General features: G+C 51.5%; 1 protein-coding gene across 1 annotated transcript in view; it reads right to left on the bottom strand.

The window, feature by feature from the left end:
- Positions 1–24,054, bottom strand: part of RBM26 (RNA binding motif protein 26) — a 187,886-nt gene that overhangs the window by 62,079 nt on the left and 101,753 nt on the right. The window contains exon 15 of the mRNA XM_082244533.1: positions 12,681–12,803. Within this exon, the coding sequence (XP_082100659.1) occupies positions 12,681–12,803 (123 nt within the window). The remainder of the gene's footprint in view (positions 1–12,680; positions 12,804–24,054) is intronic.

Genomic DNA, 24,054 nt, shown 5'->3' with positions numbered 1-24,054 from the left:
AAAACAGACTTCTAGTACTTTCGATCCCAGCCACGCGGTTTTCAATATATGACAGCATGCGGGGGGGGGGGGGGGGGGGGAGATACCCAGATTTTGGAAGTTTGCCCACTTACAAAAAAGAAGGGTCTATAATTTTTTTTTTTGTCATAGGTGTATTTTAAATGATAGAGACTGAATATCAACCAAAAAAACAAAAAACAAAAAAACACATAATACAAGATGTAATAAATTGAGTTGCAGTTCGGTGAGTAAAAAAGGAATTTGTTTCCCAGGCAATACATAAAGTAAATAGATACCCAACATGTTATAGTTTTAAATTGTGCACATTCGTGGAATGGCAAAAAAAATACGGTACTTAAAGTCTCTATAGGCGTCGCTTTAAAAAAAATGTTAACGTTTACCAGTTTAGAGTTAGAAAGGAGTTATTTTTCTAGAATTATTCCTCTTGCTCTGGCGATCGAGGCGATACCTCACATGTGTAATTTGCGGGCGCGACTTAGGTATGCGTTTTCTTTCTTGCATGAGCTCATGGGGACGGAAGCGCTTTACATTTTTTTTTCCCCATTTCATTTTTTAACACTGTTTTTTTTAAAAAAAAAAAAAAAAAAAAAAAAAAGAAAAATCTGATTACTTTTATTGCTGTCACAAGGAATGTAAACATCCCTTGTGACAGTAATAGGCAGTGATCGGTACTCTTTATGGAGGGATAGGGGGTCTAAAAGACCCCAAATCCCTCCTCTGCACTTCAAAGTATTCAAAATGACGAAAAGCTGTATTTTTGAATACAGACATCATTTAAAAAAAAAAAAAAAAATAATTCGGCGCCATTGGCAGCCGAGTAAACCGGAAGTGATGTCGCTTCCGTGTTACATGTTTGGAGACGTCGGTTTGCGGGATGAAAAACATTCTGCCTTAACAACCCCTCTAAGGCTTCTAGGCTGTTGCTTGGCAACTTGAAGTTTCAGCTTCCTCAATAAATTTTCCATAAAATTAAGGTCTGGTGACTGGCTTTAGCCACTCCATGACCTTAATGTGCTTCTTGAGCCACTCCTTCGTTGCCTTGGCGGTATGTTTTGGGTCATTGTCATGCTGGAAGACCCATCCATGACCAATCGTTCTGGCTGAAGGAAGGTGGCTCTCATCCAAGATTTTATAATACATGGCCCTTACTTTGGCCCCTCAATGCAGCAAAGCCGGCCTGTACCTTTAGCAGAGAAACAGGCTCAAACATGTTTCCACCTCATGGCTTGATTGTAGGGATGGTGTTCTTGGGGTCAGTCAGCATTTTTTTTTTACTTCCAAACACAGCGAGTAGAGATGCCAAAAAGCTCAATTTTAGTCTCCTCTCAGCACAGCACTCTCAATCCTCTGAAAAATTTAAATGTTCATTGGTAAACTTCAGAAGGGCCTGTCAATGTGCCTTTTTGAGGAGCGCTGCAGGATTTCAATCCATAGAGGCGTATTGTGTTACCAATGGTTTGTTTGGTGACTATGGTCCCAACTGCCTTGAGATCATTCACAAGCTCCTCCTGTGCAGTTCTGGGCTGATCCCTCACATTTCTCATGATCATCCTTACCCCCATGTGGCATGGAGCTCCAGACTGAGGGCAATTGGTTATTTTCTATTTTTTCCATTGGCGAATAATCCCTCCAACAGTTGTCTACTTCTTACCAAGCTTGAGCCTGCACTGGAGGGACCAAATGTCAGACACCCTGAAGAAAGGTACGCACCAGGGAGTGAGTGGCTAAGGATCTTTGGAAGAAGACTGCCAAAGCTGACACCCGACCCTTGATGGTACTCAAGGCCAACTGTTCAACCCCCTGTTGAAGGAAATTCAAGATCAGAGCCAATGAAAAGGAGCGAGGATAAACCCCAAGCGACTCACACCACGCAATGTATGTCTTCCACGTATGATGGTAGATCTTCCTAGAAGTAGATTCTCTAGCTTTAAACAGTGAAGGAATTAAAGATTCCGATAAACCCCTATCCCTCAACACCTGGTGTTTAACAGCCAAGCCTTCAAAGCCAGCAAATGTAAAGCAGGGGGAAGATCAGACAGCAGAACTTCCCTGAGAGGAAGTTTCCAAGGAACGTCGATGACCAGCAGCACCATATGGACGTTCCAAGCCTGACGAGGCCAGCACGAAGCCACTAAGATGACTGGAATCCCTTCTGCCTTGATCCTGCATAGAAGTCTGGGCAGAAGCTTGAGAGGGAAGGAGTAAATCAGCCGATACTGACCCCACGGGGCCACCAGCGCATCTGTGGTGTCCGCCAGTGGATCCCTTGAGTGAGCCACAAACCTCTGCATCTTTCTGTTGAGCCAAGATGCCAACAGATCCACCTCGGGGGTGCACCACCGGAGACACAGCTGATGAAACACCTCCGGGTGAAGGGACCACTCCCCTTGTTTTAACGCCTGCCGACTAAGGTAATCCGCCTGCCAATTTTCCACCCTAGGAATGTGTACAGCGAAGAGGGCTGGAACAACCATTCTGCCCACCTTAGAATGCCGGCTACCTCCAGAGCCATCAGGATACTTCTTGTGCCCCCTTGGTGATTGACATATGCCCGTGGCATTGTCCGATTGAATGCGCCCTAGACAACCCCGAAGACGATCCATCCAATGATCCAGACACAGTCTGATCGCTCGGAGTTCCAAGACATTGATTGGTAGTCTGGACTCTTCCAGCGTCCAGATCCCCTGAGCAGAATGCTTGCCGAGGACGCCTCCCCAGCCGGACTTGGTAGCATCCATGGTAACCACTGTCCAATACAAGGGAAGGAAGGATTTTCCCAGCGGAAGCGCCGAAGAAGCCATCATATAAGGGACTTCCTCGTTCAACTCAGCCAGATCTGATTGTTCAGAGATTACAGAATCTTGTCCCATTTGGTCAAATTTCCCTTTGTAGGGACCTCGTTTGGAACTGTGCAAATAGAATCGCCTCGAAGGTAGACACCATCAGGCCAAGCACCCGCATGCAAGTCCAGAGGGATGACCATCTGTTGGACAGCAGGAGGCGAATTGAAGCCTGCAATTTCTGAAGTTGGAGCACTCTGGCCGAGTCCACAGTCAGGCCCAAATAGTCCATCTTCGTAAACTGAGCCAGAGCAGACTTCTGAAAATTCACAATCGAGCCGAACTTCCACAGAGTTCCTATTGTAAACTCCAGGTTTTTCACCAGAGCACTCCGCTCACAGAAGGAGATCATCCAAGTAGCCCAGTACTGTGATCCCCCGTTGGCGTAGCAAAGCTAGCACCGGGGTAACACTTTTGTGAAGACCCGAAGAGCAGAGGCGAGACCAAAGGGTAACACCACACACTGATAATGCTCCTCTCCAACAGCAAAGCAGAGAAAATGCTGGTGACTGGCACATATTGGAAGGTAGGCATCCTTGATATTGATAGAGGCGAGGAAATCTAACTGACGCAGGGATGCCATCACCATTCAAATGGATTTAATTCTGAACTTCTGTAGCCACACAAAGCAGTTGAACGCCTTGAGGTCAAGGATTAGACGCACTTTGCCTTCCTTCCTGGGGACTAAAATGTTTTGAGTAAAAACCCTGAAAACGTTCCGAAGTCCGAACGGAACCATTACCCCTTGAAGGAACAGGTCTTGTGCCGCCCCAAACAGGCCATGTAAGCGGTCTGAGGATAGGCGCAAGTTGGAAGGAAAAAAATCTTCCAGGGGACAAGAGCGAACTAGATCTTGTAGCCGGACCGAATGATTTTGTTGACCTACTTGTCTTGCACCAGGGAAGTCCACGAATTCCAAAACCAGCGAAGACATTTGCCCACCCCTGATACGGGTGAGGGTGTGATACGGGTGATGCTGAAAAAGCCTTGTCCACGGAAAAGCCTGATCTTGTCTTGCCAGACCAGGTTTGTTTGGGTCCTCCTGAAGAGGCCCTGAAAGGCTTCAAGCCCTTGTCAGTCGACCCTGGGAGATGAAAAAACTTACGAGGTGAGAAGAAAGGCCCACGTCTACCAGGGCCATCCAGGGTAGCTCCAAACAGGCGATCTCCTTGGAAACGAAGATCAGTCAAGGCCTTTTTTGAAGTCTGATCCGCAGACCAGCACTTGAACCAAACGACAGGCCGAAGGACCACTGCCAAGACAGAGAGGCGAGCCATCAGGGGGGTCGCATCCAAAGAGGCATCACAGATGAACTGCAGCCCCTGAACCCCCAGGTCATGGCGTAAGAGCTTAGCCCACTCGGTCAGAGTTTGCAACACTAGGGAAATGGTGAATACCGGCCTCATTGCCGAACCAGCCAGAGTGTACATACTGCGGGCCACAGCCTCCGCCTTCCAGGCAGCCGAATCCTTAAATACCGGGGACTCTTTCAACCAGAATCATAGTTACATAGTTAGTCAGGGTAAAAAAAAGACACAAGTCCATCTGGCTAAACCAATGAAAAACAAAAACCAGTAAAGAAAACCCAACCATACAATCCCATATACACAATCCTATACCCACAGTGGATCCAGAGGAAGGCAAATAAAAACCCCAGCAAAGTATAACCCAATTTGATACAGCAGGGGAAAACAAATCCTTCCCGATCCTCCGAGAGGCATATCAGATATTCCCTGGATCAACTTTACCTATAAATTTTAGTACCCATTTATATTATGTACACCTAGGAAAGAATCCAGGCCTTTTTAAATGCAATCTATTGAGCTAGCCAGGACCACCTCTGGAGGGAGTCTATTCCACATTTTCACAGCTCTTACGGTGAAGAAACCTTTCCGTATTTGGAGACTAAATCTGTTGGTTGCCTTGTTCAATCTGGAAACCGAAGGGTCCACCACCAGTAGCACAGTTCACTTCTAAAGAAGGAACTCCACATAGGGTTAACGCCTAGTAAAGCCCCTTAGGAACCCCAAAAGGATGCTTTGGTTGTCCCCACTCTTCACAATTCTGTCAAAGTAGGCAGGGAAAGGAAACCCCTTTGCCTCTCTGGATGGCTTGAGAGTGCCAAAGGGTACCTGCGCCTCCATCGCAGCTTCAGCTGAATCCAGCATCTTTATGGTCTCACGCACAGATACAATCCGTGCATCCGCTAGCGCCTTTTCGTGCGTGGTCACAGATGTCGAGGAATCATCCTCACTATCAGAGGATTCCAGGCACGTGGTTGCAGAACCAGCAGGGTGATCCAAGTTCGCAGCAGCCAAATCAGATTCAGGATCTGATGAGACAGATGAGGCAGGGGGACACTTTATGCTAGCCCATCGCTCGAAAGCCACCTCCACCCAGGACACAAGGGACTCTAGGCCCGCGGTCAGGGCATGGATGGATGGATGGTTGGGACCCAGAGGGACCCGCAGCCTCAGAGAGGGGATCAGGTGGGGAAATATGCTCCACCAAAGACTTCATGAGTCACCAGGGGGACCCCACAAAAAATGTAAAACACTGCTAAGGGACAGCCCCCAACACACTGGCAGCACAACCTGGATGTCCGGTACAAAGCGATCCTCAGCAGAGAGGGAGAGGACCCCACCAGACTCGGCCCACCCTAGGAAACAAGGACCTGCAGAAACCAGGATGATGCACTACACATGCGGCAATCAGTCATCCCCAGCAAATTAGGAGGGGCTCCCACCGCCAAATTGCACCTATGGGGCTCCACTGTCATGGCCACTAGTTTTATATGGCAAGTCACAGGAAAATGGCCGCCAGACTACACAAACATGGCCACCGTGTATAGGAATGCACAAGAAAATGAAGGCCCCACGAGGTACACAGGGACCAAGAAGGGAGACCAGGCCTCAAGGAGAGATCCAGGCAGGATGGAAGAGCCCTGGCAGGAGCCCCCACCAGGTACAACCCCTTCCCCCGGCCAGACCACCCAAACAGCCCCAGCGTATGTGGAATGGGGGGGCGCAGGTGAGGAACATGGCAGGGGAGGGGGGGTTGCCTGCGGGAAGGAGGGGAACCCAGGGGTCTGACCGTCCAAGGAGGGGTCCAGGTCCACCCCAAAACTCTCCTTAGGGAAAGGGGGGACAGCCACTCACCATACCAGGAACCAGGCAGGCATCGCTCCAGACAGAACCCCTCTTCATCAAAATGAGGGGCAGTCGGTCAGGAGGAATGCTGGGACTGGGGCCAAGACCCTGTCATATGCGACCGTGCGAGAAGTTTAACTCGCAAGACAGCCCCCCGTCCAGTGGGGCTATGTCGCGGCCGACCTAGCGCAGCGCTGAGGTCTGCGCACGCTCTCTGGCCAGACTGGGATGACCACTGGATCTAGATTATCCAGCCCGTTGCCCAATCCGGCAGTTGACTGTAGATCTGTCAGGAAAAGTCCAGGAGAAAAAAATTATATTTAAAAAGAAAATTTGCCAGGACCAAAGATCCCAGCAAGGAGCTACGTCCTTACTCCTGACTAGGCAGAAAAAAAATGAGCGGCTATAGCAGAGAGAGGGAGTGTACCCCATGGGTGTATCCAGAATTGTTTTGGCCTAGTGTCCTACTCCTGTAGGGGGCAGTATAACCCAATTGTTATGTATACCAGGAGCGGTGTCCGTCAATAAAGGAGAAAACTGAATTTTTGTAAAATCTTACCTGTAAAATTCCTTTCTCTGAGTCCTCCGACAGTCGCCGCCTCCTCTAAGTCCTCACTGATGGGTATTGTCTTCCTATCCGTAGGAATAGCTAGGCATATAGACTTAGTCCAAAGACAAAAGGCATTAGCATATACACACCCACGGGGGCTGTCCCATCCGGTCAATACCCCCCCTGCATCACCACTCCCAACTCAGTTTGGTAGCATAGCAGTAGGTAATAAGAACCCCAAAAGAGGGGCGGGGGCGGCGACTGTAGGAGGACTTAGAGAAAGGAATTTTACAGGTAAGATTTTACAAAAATTCAGTTTTCTCTTCCGTCCTCCGACAGTCGCCGCCTCCTTTAAGTCCTCACTGATGGGATGTCCCAAAGCAGTATAGACATGAGGGGTGGGAGACGCAACCGTAGAAAAGGCAACGCAGTACCCACATTAGAGAAAGGAATCTTACATGCAACGTAAGAACCAACTGGGCAACAGAAAAAAACAATGCTCAACAGGAGCAACAGCCCAGGAAAGCAAATGCCAACAGCCAGGGACCCAGAGAAAAAAATCAAGGGTCCATCATGGCACAGCCGCACTGAGAACATTGCGGCCAAAAGAAGCATCAGCTGATGCCAGAACGTCTACTTTGTAGAACTTGGAAAAAGAGTGCACCGACGACCAAGTCGCCGCCTTGCACACCTGGGCCACCGAGGCCCGATGCCAATAGGCAAAAAGAAGCACTCAAAGACCTGGTAGAGTGCGCCTTAACAGGGAAGGGCGGAACCCGTTCCTTCAAGGTGTAAGCCTGCTCAATGGTCTGTCTGATCCATATGGCAATAGTTGCTGCGGACGCAGCCATGCCCTTCCGAGGTCCCTCAGGAAGGACAAAGAGGGAATCCGTCTTCCGAAAGGATTTCGTAGACGACAGGTAAACCCTGATCGCCCTGACAACATCCAAGGAATGCAAAGCAATCTCCTTTGGATGCTTAGGCTTCGTACAAAGCGAAGGCAGAACAATGTCCTCATTAAGGTGAAATTCAGAGATCACCTTGGGGAGAAAGGATGGGGGTGGCCGCAAAACCACCTTTTCTTTGTGAATGATCAAGTAAGGGGAGCGGCAAGACAACGCCGCCAGCTCCGACATCCTGCGAGCCGAAGTGATCGCCACTAAAAAAGCAACCTTCTTAGACAGCAGAGGCAACAATATCTCCCTGATGTTTTCAAAGGGAGCACGCTGTAATGCGGACAGAACCAAGTTCAAGTCCCATGGAGGCAAAGGCTCTTTCCTGGGAGGAGCCAGATGTCGCACACCTTGAATGAAGGTGCGCACCAAAGAACGAGACGCCAAAGGGCGTTGGAAAAGAACAGCCAGTGCAGACACTTGGCCATTTATCGTGGCCAGCGCCAGGCGCTGATCCACTCCAGACTGGAGGAAAGCCAAAATACGACACCGAGTAAGAACGAGGGGAGAACCCCCTGGACTCACACCAGGCGAAATAGGCTTTCCAGGTACGGTAATAAATCTTACCAGAGGAGGATTTCCTAGCCTTGATCAGGGTAGGAATAACCTCAGGAGATAGACCCTTGTCCTTCAAGACCTGGGTCTCAACAGCCAGGCCGTTAAAGCCAGCGACTGTGAAGCAGGATGGAAGATCGGACCTTGAGACAGGAGATCTTCCCGCAGAGGCAGACGCCACGGAGGCGCCACTGCCAGGTGAACAACGTCGGCGTACCAAGACCGGCGAGGCCAGTCCGGCGCCACCAGAATCACCAGGTGCGGTTCCGAGACCAATCTGCGAAGGAACCGGGATAGTAACTGAATCGGAGGAAAGGCGTACATCAGACGATACTGATGCCAAGGGGCCACCAACGCATTTGAGGCGTCCGCCAACGGATCGCGCGTTCTTGCCACGAACCTTCCCACCTTTCGATTTAGCCGGGATGCGAACAGATCCACATCTGGGGATCCCCTCTTCGCACACAGCATCTGAAAGACCTCCGGGTGTAGGGACCATTCCCCCTGGTCCGGGGTATGGCGGCTAAGATAGTCTGCCTGCCAATTCTCCACACCCGGAATGTGAACTGCCGAAATCGCCGGGACATGAGTCTCGGCCCAAGACAGAATGTCGGTCACCTCCCGGGCCGCTCGAGCACTCCTGGTGCCCCCCTGGTGGTTGATGTAAGCCACCGCGGTAGCATTGTCCGTCTGTACGCGAACAGGCAGGCCCCGGAGACGGTCCGACCACTGGAAGAGACAGAGTTTTATCGCTCGTAGTTTCAGCACATTTATCGGGAGTGAGGATTCCTCCTCAGACCAAGTGCCCTGGGCAGACAGGTTGCCCAGGACTTCACCCCAGCCCGACAGGCTGGCGTCCGTGGTAACCACTGTCCACACCAACGGGCGGAAGGACTTGCCTTCCGCCACCGACGGAGACTGGATCCACCACAGAAGAGCCAATCTGGTCCGGCGACTCAAGGAGACATCCAGATCCAAGGACTGAGGAAGTCTGTCCCACCTGGCCAGGATCTCCGTCTGGAGAGCCCGCGTGTGGAACTGGGCAAAGGGAATGGCCTCGAAGGCCGACACCATCAACCCCAGGCCCCGAATGCAGGTCCTGAGTGACGAGGACGGATTGTCCCTGAGGGACCGGATTTCGTCCCGCAAAGTCCGGAGCTTGTCCTCTGGCAAGAATACCCTTGCCTGAGCAGAGTCCAGAACCATTCCCAGATAGGGAAGTCGAAGCGACGGAGACAACGCTGATTTTTGAGCGTTGAATGTCCACCCGAACTCCTGGAGCGTCTGTACCGCGATGGACAGATCGCGCACAAGGTCCTGACTGGCACGCGATCTCAGAAGCAGATCGTCCAGGTACCCCAGGACCGCAATGCCCTGGGCCCGCAGCAGGCCCAGAACCGGTGCCAACACCTTGGTAAACACCCTGGGTGCCGAAGCAAGACCGAACGGTAACGCCACAAACTGGTAGTGGTCCTCTGCGATAGCGAACCGAAGGTACCGCTGATGACCCTCGAAAATGGGGATGTGCAGGTACGCATCCTTCAGATCTATCGAGGCCAGGAATTCTCCCGGACTCAAGGAGGCCACTACCGAACGGAGAGACTCCATTCGAAACTTCCAAACGCGCACAAAGCGGTTCAGTGCTTTCAGGTCCAGAATAGGACGCACTTTGCCCTCCTTCCTGGGCACAGTGAACAGATTCGAATAAAACCCCCGAAACCTGTCCCGATGAGGCACAGGGACAATCACCCCCTGAGCAAGCAGGTCCTGCACCGCTTGATGCAAGTTCTGCAGACGCCCCGGAAGCAGATGAAGATTGGAGGGGAAGAATCTGTCCGCCGGCCTGGAAAGGAATTCGATCTTGTAACCCGATCGAACGATTTCCTGGACCCACCTGTCCGAAATCCGGAGCAGCCAAGGCTGGAGGAAACCGCGCAAACGTCCCCCCACCCCTGAAACGGGTGAGGGCGCCCCTTCAGGCAGAGGCGGGATGTCAAGCCGAGTCGGCATTGCCGGTCTTCTGCTTACCCGCCCAGGGTTTCTTCTGGTTGCCCTGGGCCTTGAAGGGCTTGCCCTTGGATTGGTTCTGAAAGGCACGAAAGGACCCCTGATTAGATCTAGGCGCAGAACCCCGCTTGCCTCGGAAAGACTTGTATTTCGAGTTCTGGGGTAGCATAGTGCTCTTGCCCCCCGTGACGCCTTTTACCAGGGTATCCAACGCCTCGCCAAAAAGGTGAGAGCCAGCATAGGGAAAATCAGCCACTGTTTTCCGTGAGGACTGGTCGGCCGACCAGCTCTTCAGCCATATCAGTCACCGGTTAAGTACCGCGACACTCGAGAGGCGAGCCACCAAAGGGGCCTCATTTAAGGCTGCATCACACAAATACATGACTCCCTGGTGGATCTGGTCCACCAAGTCCAGTCGGGCAGGCGGCACGTCATCTGACACAAGGTTGCTTCTGAGCACCTTAATCCAATCAGCCACCGCCTGAGCCACCATTAACGGACGCGAAAACGGGTTTGAGCAGCGAACCCGCCACCGTATAGGAATGGCGGGCCAGAGACTCCAACCGCCGGTCCGTGGGATCCCGGAAAACCGGGGTATCCTCGGTAGGAACCAAGGTAGCCTTGTTCAGCACGGCCACAGTGTGATCTACCTGTGGAGGCACACACCATCGTGATTCCGTAGCTGGCGCAAGAGGATAAAACTAGGTACCAGGAATGGACGTTTTAACGTGCGCCACATTTCATTAACAGTGTAATGAAATTCTGCTGGGCAGGGGAAAACCTGCACAGACTTGCGGGTCCTGTGCGTCCCAAACAAGGACACAACGCCCGGAGGACTGGGCTCATCCTCCAAATGTAAAGTTTCCTTAACAGAAACAATTAACTTATCCATGGTCGCCCGTTCTTCAGGTGACCCTGGGGAGGAAGTATCAACACCCTCCACTTCAGCCTCCCCCTCAGACCCCGGGGGGTCTAAGGATGAGCGGGACCCTGAAAAGGGCACGCTCGCAGCAGCAGCAGCCATATCCCCATCTGAATCAGAAGAGAGAGCCTGGGCCGTTTTCTCGCCGCCCGTTCAGACATCAGCATTTCCACATTTGCCACTAAAGGCGCAACTACAGCAGCCAGATCAGGTCGCAGCGGGGCCACAGGAGAACTGGGGCCCCCCAACTAAAGCTGGAGGAAACTTGCTTTCCTGAGAATCCATGGCTCAAGGTATGAAAAAAGTACAGTGCAAAAAAGTAGTGTACTGTCCCTTTAAATAGCACTGCGGAGTGCGCAGCCCACCGCTACTGTCACAGCTATGAAGACCCCCAAAAGGAGAAAAGAAACTGAGCCAGAAGCAGTATGCAGAAGAAGACAGAGAGATAAACTGCAGAGCCAGCAGATCGTTGCTACCTGTGTCCTTGCTGCCTGTGAGGAAAAGGAAATGCTGCTGGAGGGGGCTGGCTATAAGCCAGACCCCAGGGAAAATGGCTGCCCCATAGGGATGCATAGGAGGCTACGCCAAGATGGCCGCCGACATGCGGCCGAACCGATCGTTCTACCGCCCACAAAATGGCGGCGGATGGCGCCAAAATGACCTGTATACTCGCCCCAGAGGGGCCATACACGTGTGCATAGTAAAAACATGGCGGACCGCGCGAAATAACCCCCGCAGCGGCCGCCGCACCACACACAAGTCTGTACCCCCAAACAAGCACCTAAGGTGACACAGGGACAGGGACCCCTGGCAAAACATACAGATCTGCACAAAGCGAACCCCGCAGGGATCGCACAGGGAGTCACACAGGCACAGACATGGGGACACACAGACTGCCACCCCAGACAGAAGGCCCCACACAGAAAGTACTTACCTGTACCCGATGGCGTGGGCAGCCTCCATGCATGGATAAACCTCTGTCCTCATCTGACAGGGAGTGCCGTGAGCCAGGGACATGACGCTGCAGCAGCGCAGACGAGTCCTGTGAAGTAGCCACCTCACGGCTGCATCCCTGCAGCGAACAGGGATGGGTCGTTCTTAATGCCAGGGCGAACCATAGCTGAACGCTCGATGGCGGGCTGGGGGTCCATCTGACCCTCTGTGCCCTGGAGAACCAGGGCGGCCAGTCCGAATCCCAGCACCGCATGATCCATCTTCATCCGAAGAATAAACTAACACTAAAGCTGACAAAATGAACAGCTAGTAAAGTGAGAGAAAAAAAAACTGACATTTAAAAAGAAAATCAAATAAAAGATTTAGGAAGGCTGAGACTGAAGCCCCAGCACAAGGTAGCCTGACTATTCCTGACGCTAGGCAAATTAAAACTGAGTTGGGAGTGGTGATGCAGGGGGAGTATTGACCGGATGGGACAGCCCCCGTGGGTGTGTATATGCTAATGCCTTTTGTCTTTGGACTAAGTCTATATGCCTAGCTATTCCCATCAGTGAGGACTTCGAGGAGGCGGCGACTGTCGGAGGTCGTAAGAGAAAATATATTTTTCAGAACTACTACCTACTGCAAGTATGAGGAACATCAAAAGTGTCAGCGTAGTTACACTAATACATTAATTCAATTTAGGACTATTTGACATGTATTTTAATGTTTAGTATGCCTCTAAATCACCTGTTTCTTTTTCTGTGCTTCACTGCTGTCAACTGATGAGGAATAAACAACAGATTTCTGTATAGCTTTTAAAGCTTCCGGATTGTAAACTGTTTTTGTAAGCCCAGTAGATGTGTTTAAGACCTGGAAATAAAACAAATAATTTAAGACAAAACATAATGGGACTTTAAACATTGAACAACAGAAAGCCCCTGCCCTTAACCTGTGATGTGGTCAGCAGAGGGCCTTTACACAATACATTTCTTTGCATTTTAACAGTGCTGCAGCAAAAAAAAAAAAAAAAAAACAGAATTTTTGTAAAATCTTACCGGAAAATTCCTTTCTCTGAGTCCTCCGACAGTCGCCGCCACCTCCAAGTCATCACTATTGGGGTATTGACTTCCGCTCCGCAGGAGTAGCTAGGCATAAGACTTAGTCAAAAGAACAAAGCATTTAGCATAGACACACCCATGGGGGCTGTCCCACTGGTCAATACCCCCCTGCAGTGAACCCTCCCAACTCAGTTTGGTAGAATAGCAGTAGGTGTACAAGAAAAAAACGCAAAAGAGGGGCGGGGGCGCCGACTGTCGGAGGACTCGGAGAAAGGAATTTTACGGTAAGATTTTACAAAAATTCCGTTTTCTCTTACGTCCTACGACAGTTGCCGCCACCTCTAAAGGCCCGTACACACGTGCAGATTGTCGGCCGAAAAGATTCGGCCGACGACCGATTTTCGGCTTGTTAGTATGATGCTTCCGACAGCGCACTTTCGGCCGAACAGAATCTGTCGTGCAAGCATTAAAATTTTTCTATGCCGACACAAGAACGGCCGATTGTTCGCCAGTCAGTACAGAATTCGGCCGACAGACAGCAGATTTGCAAGACTGGGCATGCTCAGAAAAGAAAAAACACAGGGAAAGTTAACCATAACATGACATCACTTCTGCAGTCGGCGGACAAAATTCGTGTGCAGTCTTTTGCACTTTTCAGTGGACACGACAGCCGGGGACAAAAGACGGCCGATCGGTCGGCCGACGATCGGTACGTGTGTACGGGGCTTAAGTCATCACTATTGGGATGTCCCAAAGCAGTGTAGACATGAGGGATGGGAGACGCAACCGAAGAAAAGGCAATGCAGTACCCACATCAGCGAAAGGAATCTTACACGCTCAGTAAGAGAACCTTCTGGGCAATAGAAAAGGCTCAACAGGAGCAACAACCCAGGAAAAACAAATATCCAGAAGATAAACACCCCAACAGCCAGGGACCCACAAAACAACAAGGGTCCCCTATGGCACTGCCGCACTGAGAACCTTGCTGCCAAAGGAGGCATCAGCTGATGCCAGAACATCGCAGCCTTGCACACCTGGGCCACCGAGGCCTGATGCCGGTAGGCCCAGGACGTACTCAATGATCTGGTATAGTGCGCGCCTTAACAGGGAAGGGTGGAACCCGTTCCTTCAAAGCATAGGCCTGTTCAATGGTCTGTCTGATCCATTTGGCAATGGTCGCCGCAGACGCGGCCATGCCCTTCCGAGGGCCCCCAGGAAGGACAAAGAGGGAATCGGATTTCCGAAAGGGCTCAGTGGATGACAGGTATACCCTAATCGCCCTGACAACATCCAAGGAATGCAATGCAACCTCCTTAGGATGCTTGGACTTCGCACAGAGCGAAGGCAAAACAATGTCCTCATTAAGGTGAAAATCAGAGACCACCTTAGGGAGAAAAGACGAAAGAGGTCGCAAGACCACCTTATCCTTGTGAACCACCAAATAAGGAGAGCGGCAAGCCAACGCCACCAATTCTGACACCCTGTGAGCCGAAGTGATCGCCACTAGAAAGGCAACCTTTTTAGACAGCAGAGGTAACGATATCTCCCGGATGTTTTCAAAGGGAGAACGCTGTAATACGGACAGAACCAAGTTCAAGTCCCATGGAGGTAAAGGCTCCCTCCGGGGAGGAGCCAAATGTCACACACCTTGAATAAAGGTGTGAATTAAGGAATGAGACGCCACAGGGCGTTGAAAAAGAACAGCCAGTGCAGAAACCTGGCCCTTAATCGTGGCCAGCGCCAAGCGCTGGTCCACACCAGTCTGAAGAAAAACCAACACTCTTGTCACCGAGTATGAGCGAGGGGAGAACCCCCTGGACTCACACAAGGCGAAATAAGCTTTTCAGGTACGGTAATAGATTTTACCAGATGAGGCTTTCCTAGCCTTGATAAGAGTAGGAATGACCTCTGAGGAGAGACCCCTGTCTCTCAGGAGCTGGCTTTCAACAGCCAGGCCGTTAAAGCCAGCGACTGTAAAGCAGGATGAAAGATCGGTCCCTGAGACAGTAGATCTTCCCGCACTGGCAGCCGCCAAGGAGGCTCGACCGCCAGGTGAACAACGTCGGCGTACCAGGACTGACGTGGCCAGTCCGGCGCCACTAGAATCACCAATTTCAGTTTTGAGGCTAACCTGCGAAGGAACCTGGAAAACAACTGAATCGGAGGAAAGGCATACATCAGACGATACTGATGCCAAGGGGCCACCAACGCATCCGAGGCGTCCGCCCACGGATCGCACGTTCTTGCCACGAATCTTTCCACCTTGTGATTTAGCCAAGACGCGAACAGATCCACGTCCGGGGATCCCCACTTCGCACACAGAATTTGGAAGACCTCCAGGTGTAGGGACCATTCCCCCTGGTCCAGGGTCTGGCGGCACAGATAGTAGGCCTGCCAATTCTCCACACCCGGAATATGAACTGCTGAAATCGCCAGTTGAAATCGCTTGGCCCAAGACAGAATGTCGGTCACCTCCCGGGCCGCTCCGGGCACTCCTGGTGCCCCCTTGGTGCTTGATGTAAGCCACCGCGGTAGCATTGTCCGTCTGTACCCGAACAGGACGGCCCCGAAGTCGATCCTACCACTGGAAGAGAGAGTTTGATCGCTCTCAATTCCAATATGTTGATCGGAAGGGAGGATTCCTCCCCCGACCAAGTGCCCTGGGCAGACAGGTTGCCCAGGACTCCACCCCAGCCTGACAGGCTGGCATCCGTGGTAATCACCGTCCAGAGCAACGGACGGAAGGATTTTCATTCTGACACAGCCGGGGACTGAAGCCACCACAGAAGATCCATTCTGGTCCGGCGACTCAATGAGACAATCAGATCCAAGGACTGAGGTAGTCTGTCCCACCTGGCCAGGATCTCTGCTTGAAGAGACCGTGTGTGAAACTGAGCAAAGGGTATCGCCTTGAAGGCCGATACCATCAACCCTAGGGACCGCATGCAGGTCCTGAGTGACGAGGATGGCTAGTCCCTGAGGGACCTGATCTCATCCTGTAAGGTCCGGAGCTTGTCCTCCAGCAAGAACACCTTTGCTTGAGCACAGTCCAGAACCATTTCCAGATAGGGAAGACGAACCGAAGGAGACAAGGTCGACTTCTGTACGTTGATGGTCCATCCGAACTCCTGGAGCGTCTGTACCGTAGTGGACAGATCGCGCAGTAGGTCCTGGCTGGCACTCGATTTTAAGAGGAGATCGTCCAGATATCCCAATACCGCAATGCCCTGAGCCCTTAGCAGGCCCAGAACAGGCGCCAACACTTTGGTAAAGACCCTTGGAGCCGAAGCGAGACCGAAAGGTAACGCCACAAACTGATAGTGGTCCTCCGCTATTGCGAACCGAAGGTACCTCTGGTGACCCTTGAAAATGGGGATGTGTAGGTACGCATCCTTCAGGTCTATAGAGGCCAGGAATTCCCCTGGACTCAGGGAGGCCACCACCAAACGGAGGGATTCCATACGGAACTTTCGAACGCGCACGCAGCGGTTCAGCGCTTTCAAGTCCAGAATAGGTTGCGTCTAAGCACCTTAGTCCAATCAGCCACCGCCTGAGCCACCAGAACGGACGCAAAAACAGATTTGAGCAAGGAACCCGCCACCGTGTAGGAATGGCGGGATAGACTCCAACCTTCTGTCCGTGGGATCCCGAAAAACCGGGGTCTCCTCAGTAGGAATCAAGGTAGCCTTGTTTAACATGGCCACAGTGTGATCCACCTGTGGAGGCACACACCATCGCGATTCCGTAGCCGGCTCAAAGGGATAAAGCAACTTAAACCGACTAGGTACCGTGAATGGACGTTTCAAAGTGCGCCACAGTTCATTCACAGTGTAATGAAACTCAGCAGGGCAGGGAAAAAACGTTTTTCAGGCGACCCCGGGGGAGAATCATCAAACCCCTCCCACCTCCGCCTCCCCCTCAGACCCCAGCGGGTCCAGGGATGAGCGAGACCCTGAAAAGGGCACGCCCGCCGCAGCAGCCACATCACCATCTGAATCAGAGGAGATAGATAATCTGGGCCTTTTCCTAGCAGCACGTTCAGCCATCAGCACCTCCATTTTGGACACTAAAGACGCCACTACGGCGGCCAAATCAGGTATAACAGGGGCCACAGCAGGACTGGGGTCCCCCACCAGGGCTGGAGGGAATTTGCCGTCCTGAGATTCCATTGCCAGGGTTAGAAAACAACAGTGCAATAAAAGGTACTGGCCCTTTAAAATCGATGCGGAGTGCGCAGCCCACCGCTATATGTACAGTGACCAAAGACCCCCAAAAGGAGAAGAAACTGAGCCAGGAAGGACAAAACTGAGAGTTATGGAAGAGACAGTCTGCAGAGCCCCCACAGAGTGTTACCACATCGATCGCTGCTTCAGAGGAAAAGGAAGTGAAGTCATCAAAGGCTGAACTATAAGCTGCAAGACCCAGGGAAAATGGCTGCCCTTAGAACTTTGAAAAGGTGTGCACACACGACCAAGTCGCAGCCTTGCACAGCTGGACCACTGAAGTCTGATGTCGGAAGGCCCATGAAGCACTCACCGCTCTGGTAGAGTGCGCCTTGACAGGGAAGGGCAGTACCCGTTCCTTAATCGAATAGGCCTGCACAATCATCTGACTGATCCATTTTGAAATGGTCGCCGCAGACGCGGCCTTACCCTTCCGAGGTCCCTCAGGAAGGACAAAAAGAGAATCCGACTTCCGAAAGGATTCAGTGGACGACAGGTAAACCCTGATCGCCCGGACAACATCCAAGGAATGTAAGGCAAACTCCTTAGGATGTTTAGGATTCGCACAAAGCGAAGGCAAAACAATGTCCTCATTAAGGTGAAAATCAGAAACCACCTTTGGAAGGAAGGACTGATTGGGTCGCAAGACCTTGTCTTGCCGCTCCCCTTACCCTATGAACCACCAGGTAAGGGGAGCGGCAAGACAAGGCCGCCAACTCGACACTGCGTGCCGAAGTGATCGCTACCAGAAAAGCAACCTTTTTCGACAGCAGAGGCAAAGAGATCTCCCGGATGTTTTCAAAGGGAGAACGTTGCAAGACGGACAGATCCAAGTTCAAGTCCCAAGGAGGTAGGGGGGCCCTCCGAGGAGGGGCCAAGTGACGCACACCTTGAATAAAGGTGCGAATCAAAGAGTTGGACGCCAATGGGCGCTGGAAAAGGACGGCCAGTGCTGACAACTGGCCCTTAATCGTGGACAACGCCAGGCACTGGTCCACACCAGTTTGTAGGAAGGCTAACACCCTCGCCACCGAGTAGGAACGAGGAGGGAAGCCTTTGGACTCACACCAGGCAAAATAAGCCTTCCAGGTACGGTAATAGATCTTACCGGACGAGGCTTTCCTAGCCTTGAGCAAGGTAGGAATGACCTCAAGAGAGACCCCTGTCTCAGGACCTGGCTTTCAACAGCCATGCCGTTAAAGCCAGCGAATGTAATGCAGGTCGTTCCCTGAGACAGTAGATGGTCTCGTAATGGTAGCCGCCACAGAGGCTCGACGGCCAGTTGAATGATGTCCGCGTACCAGGACCGGTGTGGCCTACCGGCGTGGCCAGTCCGGGGCCACCAGAATCACCAACTTCGGTTCCGAGACCAACCTGTGCAGGAACCTGGACATCAACTGGATCGGGGGAAAGGCATACATCAGCCAAGGCACCACCAGCGCATCCGAGGAGTCTGCCAGAGGATCGCGCGTTCTTGCCACAAACCTTCCCACCTTGTTGTTTAGCCGGTACGCGAACAGATCCACATCCGGGGATCCCCATTTCGCACACAGCATCTGAAAAACCTCCGGGTGCAGGGACCATTCCCCCTGGTCCAGGGTCTGGCGGCTCAGATAAAATCGGCCTGCCAGTTCTCCACACCCGGAATGTGAACTGCCGAAATCGCCGGGACGTGAGTCTCGGCCCAAGACAGAATGCTGGTCACTTCCTTAGCCGCCCGGGCACTCCTGGTGCCCCCTTGGTGATTGATGTAAGCCACCGCAGTGGCATTTTCCGTCTGCACCCGTACAGGGCGGCCCTGAAGACGCTCTGACCAATGGAGCAGGCGCAGCCTGATCGTTTTCAATTCCAAGATGTTTATCGGTAGGGAGGATTCCTCCACCGACCAAGTGCCCTTGGCAGACACGTTGCCCAGGACGCCACCCCAGCCCAACAGGCTGGCATCCGTGGTAATCACCGTCCACAGCAACGGCCGGAAGGATTTTCCCTCCGCTACGGCCGGGGACCGAAGCCACCACAGAAGATCCACTCTGGTTTGGTGACTCAGAGACACCCTCATGTTCAAGGACTGAGGGAGCCTGTCCCACCTGGCCAGTATTTCCGCCTGGAGAGACCACGTGTGAAGCTGTGCAACGGTATCGCCTCGAAGGCTGACACCATCAATCCCAGGGACCGCATACAGGTCCTGAGCGACGAGGACTCGTTGTCCCTGAGAAACCTGACCTCGCTCTGCAGGGTCCGGAGCTTGTCCTCTGGTAGAAACACCTTCGCTTGGGCTGAGTCCAAGACCATTCCCAAATATGGGAGACGAACCAAAGGAGACAAAGTCGACTTCTGAACGTTGATGGTCCATCCGAACTCCTGGAGCGTCTGAACCGTAGTGGACAGATCGCGCAGCAGGCTCTGACTGGTACTCGATCTTAACAGGAGATTGTCCAGATAACCCAAGACCGCAATGCCCTGTGCCCGTAATAGGCCCAGAACAGGAGGCAGCACTTTGGTAAACACCAGTGGAGCCGAAGCGAGACCGAAAGGTAGCGCTACAAACTGATAGTGTTACTCCGCGATAGCGAATCGGAGGTACCTCTGATGACCCTCGAATATGGGAATGTGTAAATACGCATCCTTTAGGTTGATAGAAGCCAGGAAATCTCCCGGACTCAGGGAGGCCACCACCGAGCGGAGCGATTCCATGCGGAATTTTTGAACGCGCACGAAGCGTTTAAGAGCTTTTAAGTCCAGAATCGGACACACCTTGCCCTCCTTTCTAGACACAGTAAACAGATTTGAATAAAACCCCCGAAATCTGTCCCGATGTGGCACCAAGACGATTACCCCCTGGGCGAGTAGATCCTGAACCGCCCGATGAAGATCTTGCAGCCGATCTGGGGTCAAATGAAGATTTGAGGGAAAGAATCTGTCCGCTGGTCGCGAAAGGAATTCGATCTTGTAACTTGATCGAATGATTTCCTGAACCCACTTGTCCAAAATCCGGAGCAACCAAGGTTAGAGGAAACCGTGCAGACGTCCCCCCAACCCCTGAAACGGGTGAGGGCGCCCCTTCAGGCAGGGGCGGACTGTGCCGCCGCACCAGCCTGGGCGGCTTTTGGCTTGCCCGCCCAGGACTTCCTCTGGCCACCCTGGCCCTTAAAAGGTTTCCCCTTGTCCTGCGCCTTGAAAGCACGAAAGGACCCCTGATTTGGTTTAAAGGAGGGGCCCCGCTTACCGCGGAAAGACTTACCCCTAGGATTCTGGGGCAACAGAGTGCTCTTGCCCCCAGTGACACCTTTAACCAATTCATTCGGGGATTCTCCAAAAAGACGAGACCCAGCATAAGGGATGTCAGACACCGTCTTCCTGGAAGTTTGGTCAGCCGACCATCTTTTTAACCATATCAAGCGGCGATTAAGTACTGCGACACTAGATAAGCGCGCAGCTAGTGGGGCCTCATTTAAGGCCGCATCGCACAAATACATGACCCCTTGATAAATCTGGGCCACCATCCCCAAGCTAGTAGGGGGGGCAGAATCAGCCACGAGGGTGCGTCTGAGCACCTTGGTCCAATCCGCCACGGTTTGAGCCACCATGGCAGAGGCGAAAATAGGTTTCAGCATGGAACCCGCTACCATGTAGGAATGTCGGGCAAGAGATTCCAGCCTCCTATCCGTAGGATCTTTAAACACCGGAGAATCCTCGGTGGGTACCAGGGTGGCCCTGTTCAATCGGGCCACAGTGTGATCCACTTTGGGAGCCATAGACCAGCGCAAATCCGTAGGAGACGCAAAAGGGTTGAAACTTCTTAGGCACCACAAAAGTGCGCTTCAAGTTGCGCCATTGTTCGTTCACAGTTTCATGGAACTCAGCGGGGCAAGGAAATACCTGCGCCACCTTACGGGATCTGTGGGTATCAAAAGAGGACCGTTTTCCCGGAGGATTGTGCTCATCCTCTAAATGTAGTGTTTCCTTAACGGCAATGATCAGCGCGGTCCTCGGTCGTCCCAGGGGGGGAATCATCCACCCCGGTATTCTCCGCCTCCCCCTCAGACTGAGAAGAGCGAGACCCTCCCTTCAAGGGGCACGCTATCTACGGCAACCATGTAAGATTCAGAATCAGAAAAAAGAGAGAGCCTAGGCCTTTTTCTAGCATCCCGTTCTGTCATCAAAAGATCCACCTTGGACGCTAAAGTCGCAAGTGCGGCAGTCAAAGCAGGCAGAGCAGAAGATTTAGAGGAACCTGAATCCTCCACCAAAGCTGGGGGAAATTTGCTGTCCTGGGACACCATAATAAAAAACTTTTTTTTTTTTTTTTCTTTCAAGGTACTGGCCCTTTAAGCGCACCGCGATCCCCCGCAGTACACCGCTATGAAGGATTCTGCAAGCAGACCCCCAAACAGGAATAAGCTGATAGCTAGAGGTATTCCCACAAAAAAACAGCAAAGACAGACCCCACAAGTATTACCACACGCCTGTCGATCTCCTCTGTACAGAAAGAGGAAATGATGTCACCGCAGGAGGCTGAACTAGGACTTCAGACTAAAGAAACATGGTTGCCCATAGAAAGCAATGGGAAGCTCCGGGAACATGGCCGCCGACATGTGCTCAGGAGAACACATTGCCACACACAAGATGGCGCCGTAAGGTGCCAAAATACACTACATACATTGCTGCAGAAGCGCCCACAGTGAAGCCAGACATGCTGCCCACACCTAAAATGGCGGACCAGTGGTTTTTAACCCCGCAGCGGTCGCCGCGCGTGTCTGCACCTCCATACACACCATAAGTGTCACATAGGAGAGGGACCCCCACAACCCACATAGCGAACTAGCTGAGTGAAAATCCCCGCAGGGACCAGGAGAAAGGGAGCCCCAAAAATGCACAGACATTAGTGGATACCACAGACACACAGGACTGCCAGCCCCAGACAGAGGCCCCACACAGAATGTACTCACCATACCCGATGGCGTGGGTGCATCACATCGACGGGAAACCTCCCACCCCAGATGGCGGGGGTGCCGTCAGCCAGAAACGCAGGACGCTAGAAACGCACGGGAACCGTGGTAGAGACGTCCAGGCGGGCTTTCATCCCTGAGGACAGGGATGGGTCGTTTGCGAGGCCAGGGCGTACGCATAGCCTGCTAAACGCTTGATGGCGGGCTGGGATTCCATAAGGCCCTCTGTCCTAGGATACCAGGACGACCAGTGCGACTCCCAGCTCCGCAACGCCGTCATCATCTTGAAGAAGTGACTAACTAAACGCTGATAAATAAACAGCTAGTAATGCAAAGAAAAAAAACACATTTTCAGAAATAAAATCATAAGAAATAGAAGAAGGCTGAGACCGTAGCCCCAGCACAGGGAGAGCCTATCTCACTCCTAACTAAGCAGAAGACAAACTGAGTTGGGATGGCAGGGGGGTATTGGACCAGTGGGACAGCACCCATAGGTGTGTCTATGTAAATCACTTTGTTTTTTAACAAATCTTATGCCTAGCTTGCTCCTACGCATAAGAGGTCAATACCCATTGGTGAAGACTGAATAAGTGGATGGCGACTGTCAGAGGACGTAAGAGACAAGACATCAGTCCATCCAGTTCAACCTATGATGTGTGTGTGTTTGCTGTTAACCGTACATTGTATACCTCTGTATGTTGTGGTCTTTACGGTGCCCATCTAATAGTTTTTTGAAACTATCAATGCTCCCTGCTGATACCACATCCTTACTGCTCTCACAGTGAAGAACCCCCTGCGTATTTTAAGGTTAAACCGCCTTTCCTCTAGTTTTAGTGAGTGGCCACGTGTCTTATTGTATTTCCTTTCTCTTTTTGTATTTCCTTTTTCTTTATTGTAGTTCCTTTGGTACCTGGTATATAATTGGCATTTTCGGAGCTTCAGGTATCAAATATTTCATTTCCTTTTTATACGCCTTTTTTATTTTTTTGGTCAATGTTGCTTTGAGTTTATTAAGTGGATTACCTCTTAATTTCTCATAAGTCTCACTGTCATTTACTATTTTGTCCAATTCATCCATAGATTGTTTTTTGTCTAAAATTACAATTCCCCCTCCTTTGTCTGCAGGCCTCATCACTATACTTTTCTTTTTCTCTAGAGATTCTATACTTCTTTGCAATTCTTTGCTTCCTGGGACTGGGTGGATAGAAATATTTTCAATGTCTTGCTGTACCATGAGTTTAAAGACATCTAGACATTGATTATTAGCCGTTTTTGGGTTGAATGTTGATCTGTTTTTAAGTCCACTGTGTACAATGTCACTTTCTTGTGGCTGTTCTGTTCTGTCATTTGTTTTGTTTGCAAAGAATTTTTTGATATTTAGTGTTCTTACAAATTTTTGCAAGTCAATGAAAGCCTGAAATTTGTTTATATTTTTAGGGGGGGCAAATTTGAGTCCCAAATCAAGGATGCTTAGCTCCTCATCAGTCAGAGTCACGCTGCTCAAATTGTAAATTCCCTCTCCTAGTTGGTTTGTTTTCTTTTTCCTTTTCCCCCCTCTGCATCCTCTTTTCTTTCGCTGTGTTGTGGTTGTGTTGGGGGTCCTTGGTATGGAGGCTGTGCCTGATGATGACCTCTGGGTCTCCAATAGTAAGGGTTGCCCCTTGGTGGACCCCAATAAGAGCCTCTTCCTCTGTTCCCTCTCCAAGGAGGTCTGCCCTGTCCCCTGTTCCAAAAATCCCCCCGATAGGAGGGTTGATGTTGGTAACCTTGATGGTAATAGGGTGGGGGTCCTCTTGGTCTGGGGGATGGGGAGTGCTGATATATAGGTTCAAACCTATTGTGTGTGGGTACATTATATTGAGGTGAATCAACATAACAAATGGCAAGAATT

Source organism: Pelophylax lessonae, assembly GCF_965119305.1.
Source record: "Pelophylax lessonae genome assembly, chromosome: 2".
NCBI lineage: Eukaryota > Metazoa > Chordata > Amphibia > Anura > Ranidae > Pelophylax > Pelophylax lessonae.
Note: the sequence above shows the minus strand (reverse complement) of the source record. Positions and strands in the feature narration are given on the sequence as shown.